The sequence below is a fragment of the Lepidothrix coronata genome, unplaced genomic scaffold (genome assembly GCF_001604755.1).
Source record: "Lepidothrix coronata isolate B3197 unplaced genomic scaffold, Lepidothrix_coronata-1.0 Scaffold124, whole genome shotgun sequence".
Lineage (NCBI taxonomy): Eukaryota > Metazoa > Chordata > Aves > Passeriformes > Pipridae > Lepidothrix > Lepidothrix coronata.
In genome coordinates this window covers 4,682,898-4,707,131 of record NW_016690304.1, presented here as the reverse complement: position 1 = coordinate 4,707,131, position 24,234 = coordinate 4,682,898, and the positions used below count along the sequence as shown (strand labels likewise).

The 24,234-nt window shown below is 38.3% G+C and overlaps 1 protein-coding gene across 2 annotated transcripts in view; it reads left to right on the top strand.

The window, feature by feature from the left end:
- CUNH10orf107 (chromosome unknown C10orf107 homolog) overlaps positions 1–23,955 on the top strand; it is a 53,129-nt gene extending 29,174 nt beyond the window's left edge. Inside the window, exons 6-8 of one of the 2 annotated variants that reach the window (XM_017826171.1) lie at positions 19,093–19,161; positions 19,557–19,697; positions 22,218–23,955. In XM_017826171.1, the coding sequence (XP_017681660.1) occupies positions 19,093–19,161; positions 19,557–19,697; positions 22,218–22,259 (252 nt within the window). In that variant the 3' untranslated portion in view covers positions 22,260–23,955. The remainder of the gene's footprint in view (positions 1–19,092; positions 19,162–19,556; positions 19,698–22,217) is intronic. The other variant, XM_017826172.1, reaches the window with a different exon arrangement.
- Positions 23,956–24,234: the final 279 nt, after the last annotated feature.

Sequence of the window (24,234 nt, the reverse complement as noted above, 5' to 3'; positions counted from 1 at the left end):
AGGATCTTAATGATTTTCTTTTGTTCTAAGGAAGATACTCTGCTAGCTTTTTGTATTCCTGAGGAGTTAGGATGTAGTTGAAGATTTGGAGAAATGTTAAATTGCCTGTCATGATCGTATTCCCAATGAAGTATTGAAAGGTTTTACCCTCACTTAGGCTTGTCATGGTAAGACTATTTTCAAATGTTACCATTACTGTTGTCCTGGCAGGTCTAGATTAAAAGAAAGTGAGGGCTAAAGTCTAAGTTGCTGACTTTTCTCCTTATGTTTTTTTGTTTTGGTTTGGGTTTTGTTTTTTTGGTTTTTTGTTTTTTTTTAGTAATCCTACTGGTGGTCCATTTTGGTGCCCTCTGAGGCCTGCAGTGTCACAATGGCCCCTGGGCACCTGAGGTACCACTGTCACACAGCCCTGGCAGTTCCTTGGAAACACACCCGCCCTGGAGTCTCTTGGCACTGCGTGCATCCTGGTATGTCACTGGGCACTGAACCACTCATTTCTGTTCAATAATCACGTTCTGTTTGAGAAATCAAGCAATTGTCAAGGCGGAAGTAAGGAGCCAAATGTTACTCATTTTGCCATGATTTTGTCTTTTGTCCCTCCTTCTTGCTTGCAAATACAACTCCCTGAATTACTGACTGTAAAATTAATCTCGTTTTCTTTGCAGCCCTGGCACGGCCAAACACAATAGGAGAAGGTAAAGACAGGATTTCAGTCTTATCTCTGTGTGTTTCCAAACTGCTGCTGGTTTGACTTCAGTTCCTACTCTTGTTGTTCATAGTGGTTTTATTGCAGTATATTTAATTGTCTCTTTGTTCTGATCAATCCGCAGTTAAATGGATAAATAATAAAAGAAAGAGGGTACATAATCAAATTAACAGGAATAATTTGGTCAGCCCAAGCATTACTGGAACTTGGTAGTGAGAAAGAGCAGGGCTTTGGCATGAGTCAAAAAGGCCAAGCGTTTAAAACTGACAACACAAACACATTGCTACATTGGCACATCTTTGTGAATTTAAATTACAAATTATTGTGTATAATCAGAATCAGAGCAACTGAAAAATCATACAGCATGGATAGACTTTATTAATTTTGGATACAAACGACAGGCATTAGACAAGCTTAGAAATCTGACAGACCAGGAGAATCTTAATATTTGACAAGTGCAAGATAAAACGAGAATTTGTCTTGTGGATTGCTGGGGGTTTTTTTCTTTCATAGTAGCAGGAACATTGCAGAAACTAATAGGCAGCAAACCATATGGATTAGCATAAAATGTAGGAATCTGCAGTAAGGGATCTTGTTTAGGTAACAGGCAAGTTTAAAGACTGCATTAAACATCATCAGGACATGGTGTATTGCACAGGGACCTGGGGGTTGCTCTGGGGACTGGGAATTAGGCACTAAAGTTTTTCAGAGGTCAGCTGCCATTTTAATACATTTACCACTTTGCAGACTGTATTATGGAGTGTTCTCATTTCATTTCGTAGCGAACAAATACAATTAAAAAGATAAACCTACTTTCTTCCCTAACATTTATCTGTTAGCATACTAGCAATTTTAGTAGCAAAATAAATTGCTTGATCAGATGAATATCAATAACTCTAAGCTATGCAGACATAGAATTTGATTTTTTTTTTTAAAATTTTCATATTCTCTTTCCACGAAATCAGTTGGGGAAGAACGGATGAAGAGTAAAGAAAAAGTAACATGACTGTTAGCAAACTAAACCCTGCTCAGTGGCATTCAGTTGTATGAAAGGTCATTTTTATAGATTTGTGCCACTTACAGGATTCTGTGGGTCAAGTCTGGTAAAATCAGTATGCCGGGGAAAAATTAAAGGTGCTCAGTAAGAGTTCACTAAACTTGACTAATGCTACAATAAGCAGTGGTGGTGCAGTAGGGTATTGCAGCTTCATTTTTACCGGGGTGTCAGACTGACTGTGTCAAGTACTTCCCTGTTAAGGCCCAATTACTTGGGCTGCATAAAATCTCTAGTGTGACTGTAGTGTTCTGGTGAACTCTTCTCTTGGAACAGTAATTTCTACCTATCAAAACCACCCTGAATTTTAAAATTAAAGAAATTCTTGCGATAGAGACTTTCAGACAAATTTATCATAAGATAACCCAAGAGAAGGTTTTTAATGTCTGTCCTTCTGTTACTGTTGTCAAGTATAAATTTTGAGTGTGCAGTTAAGATTTACAGTCGAATTCAGGTGTCCTCAATCCCCTGTGCCCCAAGTAATTTCAAGGGAATTTCTGGGATTGTATCTAAAATAGACACAACATTACCATGGTGTGTAATGTTGGCAAAATTGCTCCTCAAGATGAAAGCTATTACATTAAAAAATATTCTCCCTAAAACGCAAACATCTCATATTTACAGTTGTAGAAAATACTGCTACAGCTTAGTGATGTGTGAGTGTATTGTATGTATGTATAAGTAGAATATGAAGTGCTGGATTGGTTCTTCTTGTGGGTCATTCCCAAATAAGAGTTCATTTGAAAACATTTTAACTAATTGTGCTTTGTATTTTCTGTAGTGAATTAAGGAGCCTAGTTAGTTTTCAACATGAAGAGGAGGTTGCTGCAGTATTCCTGCAATATAGCAGGAATTATATTTGTTAATATACTTTGGGAACATTTAAATTCTAATCACACAGACGAAAGGAAATTTCAAGTGATGGCAAGTAAATTTAAATTACACAACAGTAAAGACTTTCATACCTTTGAAAATATTTCAGCACTGGCTTTTTTTTCACTTGCTTTGATTATCCATGATCACAGCAGCGGAATTCTATTGCTGTTGCCATAATTTCTAAAGCATAACTGTGCTAACATGAAATATGTATGTATAGGTACATTTGCCAACTTGTTTTAATTTTGTCACTGGCTTTCCACCTCATATATCGAGAGGGGCAGTTGATCAGTACACTGGATGAAGGAGATATGCAGGCAACATTTGCAGAAAAAGTAGGGTTTTTTTCCTGTGGTTTCAAGCATAAAGAAAATTAGGTTTCCATCCCATAAAACGTGTCTCTGTGACCTCTGGGACCCCTCATTTTGCCAGCCAGCATTTGCTGGCTGTGCACATGCAAGTGGCTCACAAACACTGTGTGAGGGAGGAATTTTATGCCGCGTAGATTTGCCAGCTTTGAGCAATGCTCTGTGTCAGGACTCACAAGCTGTGTCCAGTAATCTGATGGACACTTGAGCCCAGAGTATTTGGGATTTGTTTTCTGGTGATGCTTCTGGGTTGGTGTTTGTAATTATTCAAGTGTGTCTTGGCAGTTCCAGAAGGGAGAAGTTAGTTCTGCCGGGAGTCCCAGACCTCTGGGCCTGGTGCTTTCAGTATCACCAAGGATGCCAGGGACCTTTCCCACCTGACGTGGAAGAGCATCCCACAGCCTGTTCTCTGCCATGGAATGCCTGTAATCTTGATGTTCCCTGGGATTGAGGCCTGCTACCTCCTCCTCAAATTAAAACCACATCATGAGAATCTGCTATGAAGCATTGGTGTGTTGCCTTGTTATTATCTCTCTTCAAATTGTGGTTATTCCAGTATTTATCCTGGATCCTACTCTCTGTAGGGAGGCCAAAACTCCTAGGCAGTCCTTGCATATGAGTAAGGAGAATAAGGAGTTTAAGACATAACCCTCAGATAGTTAGTGATTCAAGTGTCTTTGGAGAGCAAGGAGCAGGGGTAACACTTGTATTTGAAGATTCTGTCTGAGGAAGCATTTTCCTACCCTTCTCCAGCTTGATGTCCTCTTACTATGAGACTTTCCACGTCTTCAGCAGCACCTGCTTATTGTAAAAATGAGAAGAAAGAACTAAGCACAACTGTGACCAAAAATAGAATTCCCCAATTTTTTTTTTTTATTGCAGTGTTTAACCTCTGCTCTTTTAATCATATGCACAGCAGGGAAAAGGGGATGTGCTTTAACAACTCATCAGATATTAAAGCAGTGCAACTTTTTAGCTAGAAATCATGCTATCAGTTGAAAGTAAACAATAAGGCTGCGTATATTTAATTATTTAATAAATTTTGAGTTATGCTATTCTTTTAATTATATTAATCAGGCAGGCTCCAACACTGCAAGCCTTAGGGCTTGAAGTGCAATTTTAATGCTTTGTGATAAATTTGCCAAACTTTGGAAAAAGATGAAATGGCTTAATATTAAACATTTGCTTGATTTAAATTTTACTAACCCATGCACTTTATAATTCATATTCTTTCAGTGCAAGGTACAGCAGAATGATCATAGTAGTAACTGTGAGCAAGCATTCCTTTTGCACACAGGTTTTGCTTATAAACTTGATGACTAAAGGCCTGGAATATCGAGGGAATGCTAAAGATCTACAGAACCTTTCACTTCAAGGTCACTGGTTCAAGCACACACCATTAAAGACACAAAGTTAACATCCGACTCCTGCTTCATAACATATATTAAATGAGCTAGTGGTGTCGGTGGAGACAAGGAAAGGATACAACCAGTTTAATAACAAGAAAAGATGTAGGACTAATGGGGAGGTCCAAAAAAGAGGAGGAATCAGGAGACACCCAATGTACCAGGCTCCTGTCCTCCCCTGCCTGCAGTCCTTAGGGCTGTATTCATTCCTCAGTCTGGAAAAGTTGTAGCCACCCTGCTTGGTCTCATTTGAGTTGAGCTGGGTAAATGCTAGGATCCAAGTAAGGAAAGGATCCAAGGAAAATTCAGGTAGAAGATGGTTTGATGATGAAGTAACAGTGAACCTGGTTGGATGCTGTGAGAGCCCCACACAACAAGCTCCTTGGAGGGAGCTGCACACTGATATCCTGACCACTGGTAGTTGCCTCAGACATATAAATCACAAGCAGAAAACTCTTGGCCTTGGTATCCTCATACCTGCCTTCCAAGTGAGTAATTACAGCCTGCCAATGGTAATTCCCCGAAAAAGTTAATTGCGGGTGGTACTCCCTCTTGATTATTTGTGCAACGTGATTGTTGCTTCAGGCTCCTTCACAGAAGTACTTCCTTTTCAGTGATGTGATTCCTTGATGTGAGACCTTTAAGAGCATTAGGTGTGTTTAGAGGAAGGAGTTTGTGTAACAGGGCAGTGATTTTTATTAGCCATTTCATATATAGTTGTCAAAATGAAGTAAATTGCTTTTGTCTGCTCTAAAAAGGGCATTATTTTTCCTGCAGCTGTCTTTTTCCTTTTTTTTTTTTTTTTGTTAGTATCTTATCATCCAAGAGCTCATTAGCAAGGAATTCCTCATGGTGTTTATTTTTTTTTTTTTTTTTTGGTCTTGTTGTTGTCATTGTTTTGAAATCTGGGCTGAGACTCGACCCAGGATGCCTTTACTTAATGTATACACAGGGTTTAGTGAAAAAAGTTATTTTAGCCATCATAAAGGAGCCCCATGACTTCTCCTTTCCATGGTAGATTTAGTTATGAACATAGGCAGAAGGAAAAAAAACCCAAAACTTCACATGTGTAGTTACTTTATTAATAAACTCTCTTAAGAACATTTGTGAGTAAGAGGGGAAGTAAGGTGAGAAAGATCAGAGAAGAAACTCAACCTTCTAGACAAGAGGAGATACAAATGAGTTTCCAGGAAAAAGTGTAGAGATATGGAACTCTGGCTTTGTTTGGTTTGTTTCTTTTGCCCTTTAGCCCTTGTTACTTGTATAAAATAAAGTTTTTATAGCTTTGGAAGAGTTTTTAGTCACAGGTTTTTTATAGTTTTAATATGTGTATGCATTGAAAAATATTTAGTAATATTTTATATTTAATGTGGTATTTTCTTTTTATTCTCAGCACTTCTCTGGAGAAGAAAGCATTTTTGGAAGAACTCTTATCAATCTGAGCCACTGAATTAGTCTAATGTAGAACTTGTTAATTGATAGGTGGTTTCACTTAATTGTAATGGAGAAAAGCCATTGAAAGATTTTTTTAATGGATTTTTATGAATGAAATTGTGGTTTATTTAAATAACTATGTGATGCTCAATGAAAGGATCTCTGGAACTTTCCTGAATATTTTATTCAATAGCCTTAGCCCACGTTTGTTTTTATGAGGAAAGAGAAGTTCCAAGAATGTCTTTTTTAAATTTAAAATGTCAAAAGCTTCTGTATAAAAGTACATTTCAACCTCTAGGTATTCATACATTGCAAGAGTATTATTTCTTTTCATAAAAGAATTCATCTAAATTCACATCATAATGTCTTTTTCAGTAACAGTTTAAAACCCAATCAGGGTTGAAAAAAGGAAGGAGTCAGAGGTCAAAATTAGATATTTTTTAAATAACACAGGGGGAAACATGCATAGGATATGTCAGTTCTTTCCTGAAAGAAAACATGATAATTAATCCCTCACTTTGCACCTTGTTTTTTTCACCTCCAAACTTGAATACAAAACTTTTTTTGACATAATAGTCAATTGGTATTTAAAATTGTTATCATCTCTGTAAGAAAAAGACATGGACTTGAAGTAATTAAAAAGAAAAGAATTCTTCAAGCTCAGGTTATGGCAACCTGTGATATTTGGTTGGAGAGTTTTTAGGGTTTAAAAAAAATGGATCCGACAGAACTTTTATATTTCAAAATATTAGTGCATTAGCTTTATTGGAAAAAGCTGAAATTGTTCAAATGACCTCAGTAAAACAATTTGGACTACAATTCCCGGAATGCTCATGAAGCTGACATGTCTACATGTTCTTAAAAAGTCATAATCCATCATTCTGAGGCTAGATCGATGGATTATGACTTTCTGATGTCAGATCTGTGAATTAAGGCTTTTTTGAGTACAGCCTTCTACCCAATTATTGCCCCTATTCATATATTATAAATCATTATTCCTTCACCAGGTAGTCAGCAGTTTCTATTTCCTAAAGTTTCAGAGCCTTCCTTTTTTAGCCGTTGTGGCGCTCCCATTGAGCAATCAAAACCAGAGAGTGCTGACCTGAAAAATAAAGCTTCTATCACAGCAAATTGTTGAGGGAACAACAGTCATTTCTAGTTCTTCAAGTTTCTGTTGAAATAAAGGGTATTAGATTAGATTGAAACAAATCTCATCCCCTTCCTGCACAAACAAGCAATATAATAAATTAGTACAAAAGTTGTTGGCAGGCATTGACTTCATTTTTAAGTGCTCATGCCTGACTTTCTTAAAACTGATGCTTTCTTATGAGAAGTTGACTTTTTTTTTTTATATGAAGACTGATCGGCTTCTGATTTAAAGCTGAAATTTGCCAGCATGCTACCTTGATTGTGTCTATTAGGTGCTGTTAAACTGAAGTTCCTTTGAATGAATTATTTATAGAGTAATAAACGCACCTCTAATGCAATGGAATATATGATAAAAATAAAAAATGCTTTACTGTAACCAGTTTAGGTGTCAAATCAAAACACATCTTGAACAACTTTATTAAAAGATATTTGGAAAAAAGAAGAGCTGTTTTAGGACCTATCATGCATCCAGAGAAGTCATTAAATGAAATGTAATTGTGCTGTGTTGGAGAGTTATCTCAACAGATTTCTCAGGCTAAGGGAATTTAGGTCTAGTCCATGTGGATGGAAAAAATCAATAGTATGATCTTGTTTTTTATTTCATTTTGCTGTACTGATATTCTTCATTAGGATGCAGTTTTTACACTAGGTGGCTGTGCATAAAATATGTCCAGTCAGTACATTGCTGGTGGAGTAGTTGTCAAAAAGGATGGTGGTGATCGATGGAAGGGAGGGTGGTGTAATGAGTGTGGTAGAACTTGTCTTTTATTAACTGTTTGTTCTAGTCCCGTGTCTGTCGTGAGAGAGCTGTCACAGTGCTGGCTGGTGCCTCGGTTTCTCCTTTGGGTGAGCACATGGATTCTAAAATCTGTGTCCCAAGGACTATTTCTGTGGCTCTCTCTTGAAAAACAGATTTGTGTTTCTTGTGTTACCCCTGCTGCTCTTCAGTCAAGGATGTTTGTTAGAAACTACGTGAGAAAGTTGACACGGTATTTTCCATGTCCTGCCATTAAGTGGCTGGGGGGGGGCAGTTGGTAATGCTTTAATATGCTGTAGTTTAATTCTTCTTGAAGGAAGCCATTGTCTTGGCATATTCATCTAATTCCTTATTATTTATTTCAGGAGTTCTGGGCATTAATGGCATCTTGCTCCCACCTTCCTTATCCTCTCACCTCTTTCACATTTTCAAATTTTGGCCACCGGAACTTCCAGGGTGCTGCAGAGCGCTGGAAACAGCTGGTTTGTTGGGAGAGAACAGGAATAATTGTTACATGAATGCTTATGGAGAAAACACAATTTCAAGGACAAGTGCCAGCACAGGGTTGGAAGCACTGGTGGAGCTCCAAAGCCTTTCGTGTTTCCGATGGCTTTCCAATGCGACACAGCTTCAGAGCCCAGTTCTGCTGGCCGGGAGTCTGGTGAAGCTCCTTCTGCCACCCACGGAAGTAGGCTCCAACCCATTTTCAGATTTCCTGTGAAATGCAGATGCCCACTAGATGGAGACACAATATTTTATACATTAGTGGCTATACAGATGGTAATCAAACTCACCAGCTGCTGCCTGCGCGTTCCGGGCCCCTCGCCAATTTACTGGCAGTATGTTGACTGGGAAGCAGACAGTGACACACTTTGATCGAAAAGCTTGTATGATGATTTTTTTTTTGTTGTAATATTATTGTTTTTTTTAAAAATGATAAAAGAGATCAAGATGTGTATCTTGATCAAAGGGTACTGCTGTCTGCTTCCCCATCAGCAACTTCTAATTTATAGAAATCAGATTGCATGGAAAGCAATCAGCAAAGGTTTGAGGTCTTTCTTGTTCTCGCTGCCAAGACATGCTGACAAGTGAGAAAATTAAAATCAGAGAAGGTAGGGAGAGAACTAGTAAAACAGTGGTTGAAATATAATTATTTAAAGCTCATGATTTTAATAATTTTAGGGCTGTAAAAAAATCCAGTTAAAGTGTTCAAATTGGCTATTGCTTATATTATAAGAGCACCTTAAGGTCTTTTCTCTGATGGAGAGTGTTGCTTTGAGACTAATTTACCACTGAGAGAGAAATATATCTATTATTTGTTGTCACGGAATAATAACCTGTCTCTGGTCCTGGGGCCAAGTTTTTCAAAGGCACCTCCTATCAGCTCTATTTCCTCCACATGGAGTTGTGCATCCAGTATGATTTATTAGGGTGTATACATGATACAATGAACACCTGCAAAGAACACTTAAACCAGTCAGTCCTATAAATGTGAAGATAGTGTGTGCAGAGGGACTTTCCTGAAAATTTGTCTATCATACTTGGTAAGGTCTTTTCCCTTTAGGGTCTCTAGTAGAGTCTTTTCTCTTTTCAGCTCTTGGTATTGACTCCTTTAAAAAACTTTGGTTTTGTTTTGTTTTGTTTTTTTATCTTTGGTCCTTCCAGGTTTAAACAACAATTAGCAGTTACAGATATATGTGAGTGTGTATATATATGTGTGTGTGTGTATGGGCTGTGTCAGCTGGAGAAAGACTGTTTTGGTGCACAAGTGAATATTTCTGGCCAACATAAAAACACAAACCCAGTAACAGGGGTGAGCGTTGCTTCACATTCTGCCAAATGTTAAAATCAAAATGAAGAATCATATGATAGAAGGACCTGGGATATATGACATTTTCTCTAGCGGGAGCAAGGGATTATAGCCTGCTGTAGGTAAGGAAGTATTTCTGGGTATGGCTCTGCATTCTCAAGAGAAGATGCTGCTCTTTGGTGCTTGCTCCCTCTAGGTACTTATGACATTGCTATTTAGGAAAGTTGCCAGGGAAAAGGTGCTGCTGAAAGGAATAAATGAAACCCTTTGACATCACTGCTTCATTTTTTTTTCCATCAAAAGCTGACACATCATCCTTATTTCATCAGGCAAACTGTGTGCAAATTTCATGACCACATTTTCTTTGCCTATTTTTGTAGAACAGTTTCTCAGAAAGACAAAGCATGAGGGAGGGAGAGGAAAGACTGCAGTGTACAGCTCAATCCAGTACCCTTTGGATTCACTTAGTCTATGGACGACTCAAGATTTTAATTTCAAAGTTTGAAGCATTTGCTCTCGATTCTGATTTGTGTTAGAATTCTGTATGATTGTGGAAGCCTTTGAACAAATGTCAGATTTTTGTTGGATCTGTGACTTGGATGTGTGGTAATTTTCTAGAAGATGCAGTTAACAGAATTTATAAGGGATAAGGAGTTAAGTGAGTGTTGTTTGTTTGGTTTTTAATTGGAGAGAAATTAGTGGGTAGAAATGTTTGTTTCTTCTCTTGCATTGTTTGAACAAATTCTAAAAATCCACAGTGGATTATACGATTTGTCATGAGCTTCCCAACAAGTCAAAGCAGAATGAGATTTATGCTCTTTTTCAGCAGAAACCATTTCATGCCCCAACAGAAATGGAAATGACTGTTCTCAGAAACCTTCCAAGTCAAAGTGGGAGGAGATATTCTGTAAGGAGATGTTACCTTCTCAAAAACAACTGCACATCATCCAAGGTGTGTTTGGCTTTGGCAGTTTGCCAAGAAGAAACTTTAGTACCAGGTTTCAAATCACCCACCAAGACAAGCTGTGCCTAGGAGGCAAAGCTTTGATTAACTCTTGCATTCACCAAACTAACCCTGCCCCGACCCACAGCTGCATTTTTATTTAAGGTGACTGACAGTGTTGCAGGAAGAGCTAAAGCAAACACGGGCACTCAGGCTGAGGGGCAGCATAAACAGATTTATGAACACGGACGTTACAAGAAGAGCCTGTTTGCAATGGGGTGTGAAATCCAAGTGTCACATAAGGAAGGAGTGGTTTCTTTTTACTAACAGGCTGTGGTTAGAATGCTGCTTAGATCCAAGTTATATAGAAATGGAGTTGTAAGGAAGTACCGATATCTTAGACTTATGTGGGGGTTTTGTGTGTGCTGATCAAATATTCTGGTGTTAAAATAGACTCGTTTCACATAGAGAGGTAACTGAAAACTCTAACTCTGAAATTTCAGAGAAAGACTGGCTTGCTTCTGCACTCCCAAATTGGGAAATGTATGTTAATAGCTTAATTTTTATGATAAAAACATGAAAAATAAGTCCCTAAAATAGTGTCGAATCAATTTTCTGATAAAACAAATTTGTTTTCCCATTTGTGATTAAAATGACCTACAGTAAGATTTTTTTTTAACTAGGTGTTAATTAAAAATATGGAAATGGATTTAAAAAACCTTGCAGTTCACAGAAGAAGAATTACCATAACTGATTTGTTCTCAGAGCCATGCCTGTTTTGAGATGTTTTTAAGATGTCTAAGTTACTGGTTGTTTTTCTGCATGATTGTTTCCAAAGCAAAATGTGATTCCAATAAAAACAGTAATTGAATTTACAGTCCACAGGACAAATTGTTGTTTTAACAGAAACTTACACACTCAGGCAAAGACCTTATGTTTTAGGTCTAATAACAAAGAACACAAGCTCCCCGTTTTTATGTGGCCATATATTCTGAAAAGTTTTCTAATGTGGCATATTTTTTTTTAAAAAAAAATCTATATTGTATTTTTTAAATTGTGTGAGCAGTTTTTTCCCCCCTCTTAGCTCTGGATCAATATTCCTTAGGTTGTGTTGGCTTGTTTGTTTTTTTTTTAATGCAACCTTTTAAATGTTAGTGCAGCTATTTTCTGTAGCATCAGCTGGAGGTGAATCAATATAGACCAGCCTATCCACATCTAATGCAACTGATGTCTGAGAGGAGTTTGGAGGGAGCTCGTTCCTCTGGCTTTTGGTACTGAAAGAATGCACAGAGCATGGGGCAGTTGTGTGAGGGGCTTGTCCATGACCAGTGTTGCATGGAGAAAAGGCTGGTTTCTGAGGAAGTAGGTAGGAAGGGAAGGCTGTCCAAGAGCAGTGGCAGACAGAGGCAGGAGGTGGAACCTCTTCCAGCATCAGGCAGTGACTGTGCTTTACTGTATCAACAGCAAAATATTAGTTTTCTGCTGTCAGACTTTCTCAGCAAGAGCTCCCAGTCATTTCTTGAACCCCTTTTGCTATAAAAGGCGAAGTTTTTCAAGTTTTCCCAGGTTTTTGGAATCTTCTTTGTGCCTTTCTTTCCTGTACAGTGTATCCAGTTTGGATAAAGCCTTAAGTCTGTTCTTGCTGAACTTGGAGAAACCTGGTGGAGTAACACACAGCTTCAGGAGCACGTGCTGCTTTTAACTGGTGTGTGCACAGCATGAGTGACGCTGGAGATTCACACGTGCTGGAAACAGGCACATCTGCCTTTTTGGTAGTCTTAGGGCTGACCCTGTGGAACAGTAGGAGTTGGTGAGATATTGCTGCATCTTGGATGTAACACCTGGAAAAAAGCAGTCCAGGATAGTCTGGTGCTGGCAATCTTTGCTGAGTCCCTACAGTGATAATTTCAAATTCAAAAAAAGAAATATTTCATATTTCCCAGCACCAGGCAAACCAGGGAGCCTGGGTGAGGAAGCCAGCTTTCCTAGATTCCCCAAGGGGAAAGGGGAGGCAGCAGGCTGTGCCTGCTGTGGTCCAGGGCAGGTACATTAAGCAATTGCTGGGTTCTTAATTCATCTGACTTGCTCTGACTGTCTCTCAGGAGAGGGAATCATCTTTGCACTTCCTACAAGGAGGAGTTTAGGGGGTTGACAAAGCCCCCTAAGCAGGTGTGATGAATACCAGCCCCCTAAGCAATTTAATTCTTACAGGCCATTTTGTTGCCAAAGGCACACGGTCTCATGCAAATTGGTTTTCTGAGAGTATGAAATTGCAGCAAATGTTTATAACATGTTTGAAGCCTGGTCCCAGAAAGAGGTACCGAGATGCACCTGGCCAAGTGTGCTTTCACATTTTTTTTCATAACACTTTCAGCATTCATATCAGATCTTTCCTCATTAAATTATTTGGAAAAAGAGATGTACGACAAGGAAATGTAAATCTCCAACCTGATAAGGTGGATGCCACCAAAATATTAGAATGCCTGTTCTTCACTGGGTTCAACAGAACTCGCTTTTATGGTTTTCTCATGTGATCACATGAATAAGAAAAAGGGCCTTAATTTTTTAAAAATATTTGTAGATCTAGATAGGTGGTTGTTGTGGGAAAGGTGTTTGTGGTTTTGGGTTTTTTAAATGGCTTTAGATCCCTGTTGGTTATGACTCTACAGCCAGAATAGGAGCTGCCTGCTCTTTCCTTGTTTTCTGGGTGCCCTTGAAGCGGAAAGTGGAGGTTGGTGCTTTGAAGAGCCCTGACATGCAAGAGCTGCGCTTTCAAGAACTAAAAAAAAGGCTTCACCCCTCCCCAAAATATGTATGTATTATTTTTAAAAGGCTTTCATTAACCTTGAGCATTTAAAATGATGAGACAGATCCTCAAAAAATCATGAGTTACTTAAAAATAATTGTTGTTTTGTTCCTTTTCCTTGCAGTCTAGTTTTCGAGCTCTCAAGATTTATGTTTTCAATCTTTGCTCTGCAGCCATAAGAGCTAGACACTAACTTTATTTTTAAATGAAAGCTGAGATTCTCTTGTAATCCCATAACACCAGGAGATTTGGCAATGCTAAATACAATGTGAATTCAGAGTGACCATTCCAAGGTGAATCATTTAGTGATGTGTCGTCAGCATAAAACCCAACTGAGGATTTTTTTTTTATGCCTTTTATTTTGTCTTTCTAAATAATCTGAAAATTGGCAGTAATAACTGGAAGCTTGGTAAAAGCAGTAGAAGACAACTGCAGCCTAGTAAAATCAGTATTTCTTTTTTGTTTCTGGTATGTTAGGATATTCTTACAGAATCTAGGTATTAAGGGCATTCTGCATTTAGATATCCCTAGAGAGGAAGGCTTTGGTTGTTTTTGTAGAAGCACCCTTTTCTACTCAGTCAAGCATTAAAATTGGCAGCAGTTCCTGGAGTAGAAAGAAAATCCTGGTTGTTGCCCTCATATAGTTACTGAAAACAGTAAGAGGATATGTAAAAGCTTTAACTCCAAGGAAAAATATTTATAACTGTGACAGTGTGTTTCCTTACAATAATTTATGGGCAAAATGTAAGAAAGGAGGAACACAAGCTATAAATAATATTTCTTATGTAAACATAACGGCAGTAGCAAATTCTTTTTATTTAAAAATTAATATTGATGTTCATTAATATAAATTACCACATTTCAGATGACTCTGATGTCCTTGAGGCCAGATGTCACTGACTGATTTACAGCTTCCTGAGGGAAGGAGGAGATCCTGTTTTGTCAATGTAGGCACCAAATTGCTTCAGATAGCTATTTTGGACTAGATTAATTACTAATGTATTGTCAACAAAGTCGATTCACATCTCAGCTCAGGAACATGGAAAACTCTCTTTAAAACATATTAACTTAGATTTTGAAATGCAGGAAAAAGAGCATAATGCCTAGTTTTGACTCACTGAACTTCTGTCTCATTTAGGAATAGCGTTTTGAAAACTCCTGCCCAGGAACATGCACACAGAATTTCCATGTGCATCATTAGCAACTCGGGAACATACTTCAGAGGCAGAGTTTTAGGCCCTCATTGATCTTAATTCTACTTTTAATATTAATACAATTGCGTACAGCGAGGGCGTTTAGAAGGAAACTCTGCCGTCTTTGTCACACCACAGTGATCAGATAACCTGGATTAAGTTTTTGAGCGCTTCCTAAAATCCTTATGTTGTAGTGTTGCTGCAAAATAGGATGGCCAGTGTATTTGTGGAGGTACCAGCAGCCTCCCAGGAGCCTCCTGTGGGAACGCTGGTGGGCGATGCCTCAGCAGGCAGGTGGGGTGGGTTTGTTGTGTTTGCATACGCTGGCAGGTTAAAGAGGAAGGATGAAAAAAGGCTGCCTGGTTTGAGTCAGTGCATCTCTGTCCATTAGGTATTCATTCAAATCCAACCACATGAAATACAGGCACCTAAACAAACCATCTCTTGTAAGCGCCTTTGTTCCAGCCACTGAAATTCAGCACATTTGTAGGTGTGTGGCTGGGCAAGCTCAGCATGAATAGCAAACTAATGTAAATCCTGTGTTACAGAGTTTGTTTGATAGCAAATCTCACATATATATGAGAGAAATCTGTGGAGGTCCCTGGTAGCACAGGATCCCGTGGCCTACAACTGGAAACTACGGAGGTGATATGAATATAGAGAATAACACACAAAGAACTCCCTTTTTAAAATGCATCTGTCATTCGTATAAAATCAAATCCATATCCATGGAAAGGCTTTGAAAGATGTTACAAGGCTTTAGAAATGGCCCATGCTGAACATGGGATTTTTTTTTTTTTTTCAGTCCTTATAAATAATTATTTTCCTATGTTTGGTAAGATTAACTGCAGAGAATTTATGTTAAGACTGTGTGGAAAGGAGTACAGAATTTCAGATAATATTAAGCTTAGAAGGTGGTTTCAAAATGTTTCTGTGATACAAAAGCCATGTATTAGAGGCAAATGCACCACCCCCTCAGTCTCTTTCCTTGTTTATGAAATAAGTAAACATAAACTCTAAATTCTCATTTTCAGCAAGTATGTTAGTAAATCCAAACTAACCTTGACCTTAGCTTTGCTAATTTCCAAACTCTGATATTTATTCCTCAAGTAGATTGTTTCCTTTCATACCTTGTACATAAAAACTGCAAACCTTTCCAATGACTTGAATTAGAGTGTAAGTAAATAGCTGGTTTTAATCTACATAATATTTTGAGAGCAGACATTCTGTGCTATGACTATTAAGATATACCCAGCAGCCATTTCTATAATACTAAAACCTCTTATATATATTATTAAAAGTAATGCTATCAGCCAGGGCTTGTTTTATGCCACAGAAACTTAAATAATAAAACACAGCGTGGATAAAATCTGCAATAATAGTAACTTAAGCAAAATTAATTTAAGTAACAGATAACATCTGGGGGGAAATATAATGGTATATTGGTAAGTTATGCAAAGCTAATTTTGTAATAACTACCACATCTGTGGAACTCATCTATTAGAATGCTTTACCAATCTTCTTTTCTGCCATTATCTGTTTTAGAAATTTTCCTGTGTGCTATTTTATTGTCTTTTCTCTGCCTACATTTGTAAAAAGGCAATTTGCTAGCCGTGAACAACAAGAAAAGTATGTGGTTTTACGTACAGAACAACACTACACCTTTTATACTTCAGTCTCTTTATGCACACTTGTGCTAGAAAGAGTTCCAGAGTGGAATTGTGACATGGGGCTGTCCATGGAGAGCAGTGCCTGCAGTTCTCAGCTGGCCTGATATAACTGGGGTGGGAAAGTGAAGGTGACGCTGAACGACGCTTCCCAACCAACCTCTGCTGGGTGTCAGCTCAGCCTCCAGCCTGCTCCAACTTGTCTGGGTTCAAGTGGCCTTTTGGCACCCCACCACACCCAGGAATTAGTAGGAATATTGCACTTAATTCTCCCTCCAGCTCTTTCAGAGCAGCTGACACTGATATGCCAACTACATTTGTGCGATTGCTTCACAATTCCTTCAAGTCTGAATTCCCGTGGACCCACCGGACCACAGTGTGCAGGAAAATATTGCCAATTAATTTTAAGGCATTATCATCTTGCCAAACTGTTTCTCACATTTCGATAGTTATATTGATTCAAGAGGACACTTTGAGTAATACATCTTTGTCACAGTGAATAATGCTCACATAATGACAAATCTTCAGGAATTAAAAAAAGGAGGATGAAGTTTTTAATGTAGGTCAGTGGAAGTAATTCACCATAAATTTACTCAGACTTCAGAAACCAGCAACATTTTTTTAAAGCCACTGTAACTGTATAAAACTTACTGTGTCTCCTTCTCTGTTTTTAAATAGATTTTACTACAGAGCCATTGGTGCTATTAAACATGAGGTTTTGTTCAAAGGAAACACAAAGACTTAATTGTGTTTTTTAAAGGAAAGTATTGCATCAGAAGGATTCATTTAAATACGTTTGTTGGCTTCGGGCTCTCGCCACAATTCATTCGTTCTAATTTTCCCCTGGACTTGTTAAGGACACAATGTATAGGAGGGAGCAATGCAGAATGGCATTTTTAGGTCACTATATTTTGGCTGTAAACCGTAGTGCTGCTCATAAACTTGTTATTACTAAACAAAATGCTTCATATTCTACATTGAAGTTGCACAGTCTTTTAAAAAAAAAACTTTTGGCTGAATGTTGGGACTATTATGGCTCATTAAAGAGACTAGTTCTGCTGTAATTTAGTTATTTCTTAATGATCCAAGGGTTATTATTAGACATGGAACAGATGACTAAAGAATGGCTCTCTGTAAAAAGACGCAGTGAAGTAAAAATATTATTCTAAAAAAACAGAACCTCTGAAAATCTTATCCATGCTACAAAAACGTGTTTGATCAGCTTGGAACTGATTCTAAAAACCGGGTCTTTTTTTTTTTTTTAAATTTGGATCAGAGGGAATAAATGTAATAATGATTTAGTCTAAATAAAGAAAAGATTCTGAGTTTTAAGGAAGCAGAAAGTAATTGTGAATTCTCATCTAGTTCAGCTAATATTTTAATAAGAAAATATAAGGTAAGAAATCAGAGAAAATGGATATAGCTGCTAAATCAAAAAAGCTCCAGTTTAAAAAAATAGAATTTGAAAACAAAGAATCTTTTTATTTTAGCAAAAATACAGTTTAGCTCAGCTTTTTAATTTTGTTGCAAACCCCAAACTTTCTAGCTATTCCTTTTGTGAGTCCGTAGGCACTAAGACAGTGCTGAAAATTTGAATTACAAGCAATAGAGGAAAATGCTTCTATAAACCTGTTTTCCTCCCCACTTATTATCTGCAAATATTTCTGTCAGCCTTTTGGGTTCTTATAAACATGGGCTGATACTATCTGCCTTTTTTAGCGAGCTCACACATGACAAGGAATCTTGAAGATAGTGACAATGTCCAAACAGAAGTTCTGAAAAGCTTTTAGGACTACAAAAGAGATTTTTAACGTAATAAAGTGGCTAGGTCTCACTTTTTGTTTTCAATTTTTGCTATCACTTCTGTAGATGCATAGAATCTTTAATAATTTCAGCATGTGTAACTGTAGCAAGTAGCTAAATAAACCAAATATCAACCTAGCCATGATTTCAAAAGCATGAGGAAATTAATTTATGGGAGCTGCAATTACCCTGATGTGAATTAATGTCGTTTACTTACACCATCCAAGCAAAATCCTGTTTGTAGTCGCTGACTCAGAACTGGAACATCTGCCTCGTATTCTCGATGGGCACTTCCCCTTTCAGAGGCCCCAAACATACAATTTCAGTGTTATTCCCTATTCCTTGCTTGTTCAGATATGCCTTTTTTCGCCCTATTTGGCACATATGTTCTCTGTCATCCTTTTTTTTTTTTTTAAATAGGACACAAAACCTTGTCCCTTTAGAGGACGTAGGGCTGCCTTCTGCATCATTCCTGAGAACCTGAGCACTAGGTTCTTCATCCAGCTGCTCTGAGGGGGAAAAGCCATTCCCTCCGAGCATTCCTGGAGCTGCAGCTCACACACCAGCACAATACCAGTGAGGTTCCCATGTTCTCAGCAAAGGAGCAAGTTGATGTGAAGCAGCAAAACTCGGACCATTAGCAGCTCTTAAATTATAGTCACATATTAAAATATTTTTCTTAGGGCCTTACTTGATGCAGTGTCACTACAACTTTACTCCAGCTGACTCCTTTGGTAGAGCCCTGCAATTCCAAACTGCAAAAAGATCCCTGTTCAGAGGTGACAAATTGGCACTGGGAAGACAGCACGTTACCTAAGCACCATGTTTTCTGAGCGTAATTATCCACATGAGTAAGAAACTGTAGTGTTATGAAATTATGAAAATCATCTGTTCTTTCCAACTATTATAAAGAGGGCCCCTTGAGAGGCAGCTAGAAATTAAAGCTGATCTATAATAATTTTCAGAATGCATTCCAATTCTGAGCACCTGGATAGTAACAGAAAAGGTATTGTTTTTTGTTGCTTGCCAGCCATTTTATTTCCATTTTAAAAAATCTGCAAGAAACCTCTGAGTAATGATTAAACCTGAATTACTCTTTTTCTTTTTTTTTTTTTTCTAGCACCAGGAGGATGGGATTGAACTTGACCAACCTGAAGTTCCCTCCTCAGCTGCAGCGACAGAATCTCAGGTGTAGGGTTTTGTTCCTTTTAATTTATTTTGGGGTTTTTGTGAGCTATTTTCCTATGAATTCCCATTGGAGCCCCGTCACTAATGACATTTATTCTCCAGAATATAACATGCATTCTCTTCTAAGATTGAATAAAATTACTTTTAATGCATTAATCAGTCAGCAGAGGACATTTATTTGAGTCATCACCTCTGGGCTCTCCCCCCTTGTTACTTCATCACCTCAGGACCTCTCTGCCAGCCTGGGCAGCGCAGGGACTGCTGGTCCCTGTCAGAGCAGCACTTCCCGAAAGCAGCTTCATGTATTGTTGCATGTCTTTGGCTGGTGCTGTTTAGTCTCGTGGAGGGCAGGATGATGTTCTAACTCACGTGTTTCTTGTGGGTGGTTGCTGCCAGGGGTCTGCTCAGGAGGATTACCTGGAAGAGCCCTGTCCAGAGGCAGAGTCCTCCAAGGCAGATGCTGTGGCTGGTGTCACTGCTGAAGATCAGAAGTCTGCAGAGTGTGAAATCCCAAATGAAATTATTGGCAACCTTGAGGTACTATTACTAGAAAGCTATTCACTAATTCTGTCTATGGTTAATTAGCTAGCTCAGCCTTAATGAATATAAACTGTATTCGTGCTAAAGCTGGCAAAAAGCACATCCATATGCTGTAAAAATGTGAATTAGCCTCTATAAATAACTCCTAGTTTAGTCAGCTTACATGAGATAAGATAAAAAATATTCAGTAATATAACAACATATATCTTCAGCATTACTATGTGTCAAGAAACACAGGCCAAATCCTGCCCTCGGTGATGTCAGCGATAAAATTCCTTCTCAGGGGTTCAGGACCACCTGCTGTGATGGAGTACATGCAATGTGTGCTTAATATAAATTGTTTGATGCATCTGTGTTACACATCCTTCAATCTGCGTAAGAAAAAACAGGTTTATGCCAGTTCTAGGCTTTGTTTGGTCAGCGCGTGACTGTAAAGAGCTGCCTCAATGGAACAGATCAGGTGTCAGTATGGGGGCTACAGACCCTGAGGGGTCTATGATTTCTTTCTGTGGGGTTCATGAAAGGGGAGGAAGCTATTGACACTGAACTTAAATAAGAAATTACTGAAAACAAACCGGCTAGACCAGAGTTCCACCAAGGAACTGCGGGAATTTGGTCTTATTTGCAACAACCAGGTGGCACTTTGAACTTTAGATACAGCACATTAGACACTATTGACCAGGCAGCAGTTTAAGAAATAGCTAATATTATCTGAAAATATTGTGATGTTGATAAATTCTTTTACATAGACTACACATGAATGGAGAATATAGATAAGAATAATGATGCCATCATTAGATCTATCTGTTTGATTTCATACTCCATTTCAACATGTCTTTAGAAACAGGAGGGAACCTCTGGCCTCTGTTGTCTTATTCCTGTCCCTACCTGTAGAAAAAAATAAAATTCCTGGTTTTCACTTGACTTTGATGCCATCAGTGTCAGTGCTAAGAGTTTTTTCTTTACAAAAACTGCACAGATGAGAAAAAAGCTTTATTTTTTTCTTATTTTGCAACTCTGGGTGTATATACAGAGAATAATTTCCCTTCAGTTTTTAAGTCTTTCACAAGTGTATCTTTTTCACCTGTTTTCTCAGTTTCTTGACCTCTGAAGTCATCTTATAATGAGATTTTTACTTGATACATGATCAAACTCATACCATTTTTTTGTTATGTGTGAACTGTGATTTCACAATCTGTATTGTGTCTTAACATATGCATTAACAAGGCAGCTGTTGCTCTAACTGAGTCTAGAAAATAACTTTTATTCTGATATCACTCAGTGGTCTCAGCAGCAGCCACAGTGAAGGAGAGTAGAAGGGGATTAGCCTAAGATCAGTGTTCCACAGTTTACACACATAATGTAAAGGGGTGAAGACATATTTGGTGATACTTGAGGTTGGATTGACTGTAGTGAAGCTCATCTGCAAAGGTACAAAATTGAGAGGGAAATTCCAGCCTTTTGGTTCCAGTCTGAGCTACTGAGAACTTTGAAAACATTTTAACTGTCGTCATCCGTTGATAGATTGCAGAACAGCGCTGGTAGGGATTTCTAGGACTGACAAGACACAAAGTCCCTAAAATGTTGCGTGTTTCTGGGACAAATCCATTTGCTTTATCAAAATTGCCTGAATTCCATTAAGAACGCAACTCTTAAGTTTTGGAATAGTTTATGCAGAGTTTGTAAAGGACCTCTGAGCCTGTTCCACTTGTCTGAGCAAAACTTTGTGACTCTTAAAGTCATTGCACTCCTTCTGTCTCTCTTGTATTTTTGGAGTAATGAATGCTGATATTGAGAAATATATGTAAATTGCCTATAAACCCCCAGTATTTGTGGCCCTTTATCCAGTGATCCCACATTTCCCAATGCCGTAGAATCAGAGATTGCTAAACATTATCACTGCCGAAGATTTTGCTAAAATAGGTCCCAACCCTTGTACCTTCCCCACAAATGCTACATTCCAAATTAAATGCTCCATGTCTACAGCAGTCTGAATTTCCGGAATGAGATGCACATTCATAATTTTGCTTGTAATTAAGTCAGACAAGCAGCATCACAGAAGTATGGTTTTTTATTGTTCATTTTCAGTAATGCTTTCTAATTCCAGCAATGTTTCAATAAAACACATTACACTAGAGAACAAACATCTGCAGCAAAGGAAAACAGTGGCAACAACCAAATCCCAAAGCAATCTTTCTGGTTTGGTGTCTGTTGGTAAAGGCTGTCTGAGAATACAGGCAAATTATCCTTTCTCCCAAGACAAGGTTACGTGAGGAATGGCTGTCCCAGATCACTTCCTGCTGATGGCAGCCATGCCATACATCAGGATTGTGCACGGCAATGTGATAACGTGTTATCACATAAGTCCAGGCTGGAACACCGTTATGTCTGCAAAACAGGAAGGTGTGTAGGATAATGTCTGCCTTGCTGCACTACAGTGTGTCAAAACCACAAAGACGATGTGCAGCCCAAGATAGCTCCATCATAACCACTTCTTTCTTCTGATTTTCTTCACAGGCGGATGTAAATGAAAAGCTCCGAATGCAGGAAGAAGCTTAGACTTGGAGAACAGAAAAATTAAAAACTCCTAAATAGCCAGATAAGAAAGGCGATGCTGGATTTCACAGGAATGGGGCAGTAGGGGATGGCACTCACAGAGCTGGCTCCCTGCCTGAACATAATTATTTCTGTATAAAGGAAAGTGGTTCTGTTAACATTTACCTAGAAGTAGTTCATCTCAGTTCCTCAAATTTACTGTGTTCTGCCAGCGTTGTTGTTTAGTTTAGGCTTAAGTTGAAGATTATAAACAGAAGGATACAGAATCAAAACATGTCGAAGTTCAGTTTATTTCTGAATAGAAATCCTAACATAAAAAAAAGCCTGTTGAAGTTTCATTCTCTTTCGTTCTTCCAGTTGTGAAATATTTAACAGTTTCTGCTTTATACCAATGGTTTTTTTCAGGAAATGTTGCTACAAGGAGAATACATAGAGAGGAAACATCATTTTGAGGCACTGCAGATATAATAAGGAGAGAATTTAATTAACATGTAATTACACACTTTTCACCGTAGCTATTCGTTAATAATATGTGTGTTATTTCATTTTAATTTGCTTCCTAAGCTTTAAAACACACTTAATAGCTTACACTTCTTTCTTTCCACCATATTAAAATTGCATAAATGAAGAGTTTGCACTTCAGCATTCCCTAGAAGAGTTCCTTTAGATTTCAGGAGAATTTTTTCTGGAATGCATGTAACCTTTCATCTGAGAATGTTTCCATATTTTTTCCAGACATTAGAGAATGTTTCATACTCAGAAGGAATTCAACCAAATAAATGACCTCAGAAGAACCGGTTTAACATCTACATTTCAGAACTGTGGCCTGTATTTATTGTGTCACAGAACTCTGTGCCCTAGAAAGCATGTGAAGTACAAGTCATGCTTTGAAGCGTAAAGGCTGGATTGGATTACATGTTTAGTGGAATATTTGAGAAATAGAGTGTTCTATTCATTACATTTTCATATTTGTCTCCCACTCAGTAAAAAGTTAGTTTTTGTTTCATTTCATCCCCGTTTTTTATGGTGGTAAATGAAAAAAATTGGCAAGCCTGACTCAGTCCAATCAAAAAAAAAAATAAAATGGCTTGTACCATTTTTCCTAAAAGGTCTAATTTGGTGGTGCCTGACTTGCAGGGGCTGCTCCCAGTGGGCATGGGTCCAAGTGTGCAGCTGGAAGGGTCGTTCCCATGTGCTGGTCAGTAGGAAGTGGTCCCACAGCTAAAGACCACATCCAGTCCTGTGCCTGGGCACCAGCAGCCTGGGTGTGCTCTACAGAGTGCGAGTCACATGTGGGCTCTGAGCTCCTGTAAAGCAATGGTTCAGTGTTTGAAGTGGATGGAGTCTTTTACTGGGTCTCTGGGCACTGAGAAAGATTGTTCCCCTGGTGGGTCATAAGGAGAAGTGAGCTCTGTAATGATTCACTTCCAAGTTTTCTTGGTTGCTCTTTCCAGTGCTGGCCAGGAAATTACTGTGAGCTTCCTTTCAGCTATTAACAGCTAACTGTTCTGCTTTGAACACTGAAGGAATTCCTGAAACATTATTAGTTTTACCTTTAAAAAAAAAAAAATTATTCCTGGTTGTGTTCTTTTGTTGTTTTGTTGCTATGAAATACAACTTTTTTTGTTATCAAAACTTTCTGAAATCAAAATGTCCTTTACTTTGATACATAAATCCATCTCCCAGCACACTATGCTAATGTCACCATTTCCCTGGTTTTGAACTCAAAGGTGAGAACAGAACTTTTGAAGAGAGCTGTCCATATGACAAAGAGTATTTTAAATACTTTTTAGTGAAAATGTGTTATTGGCAATTTAGCATTGTTTAGCACTTTAGACCTAAATCTGAGGACTGCAGCACTCCTGCCGTAGAGCTAAGCAGAAAGGACTAGCTGTGATTTATGTTAAGACCAATGCTAAACAAAGGCTTTTGCCCATAGCTCTTTCTCTCTCTCTCTCTCCCAGATTTTGTGGAACCT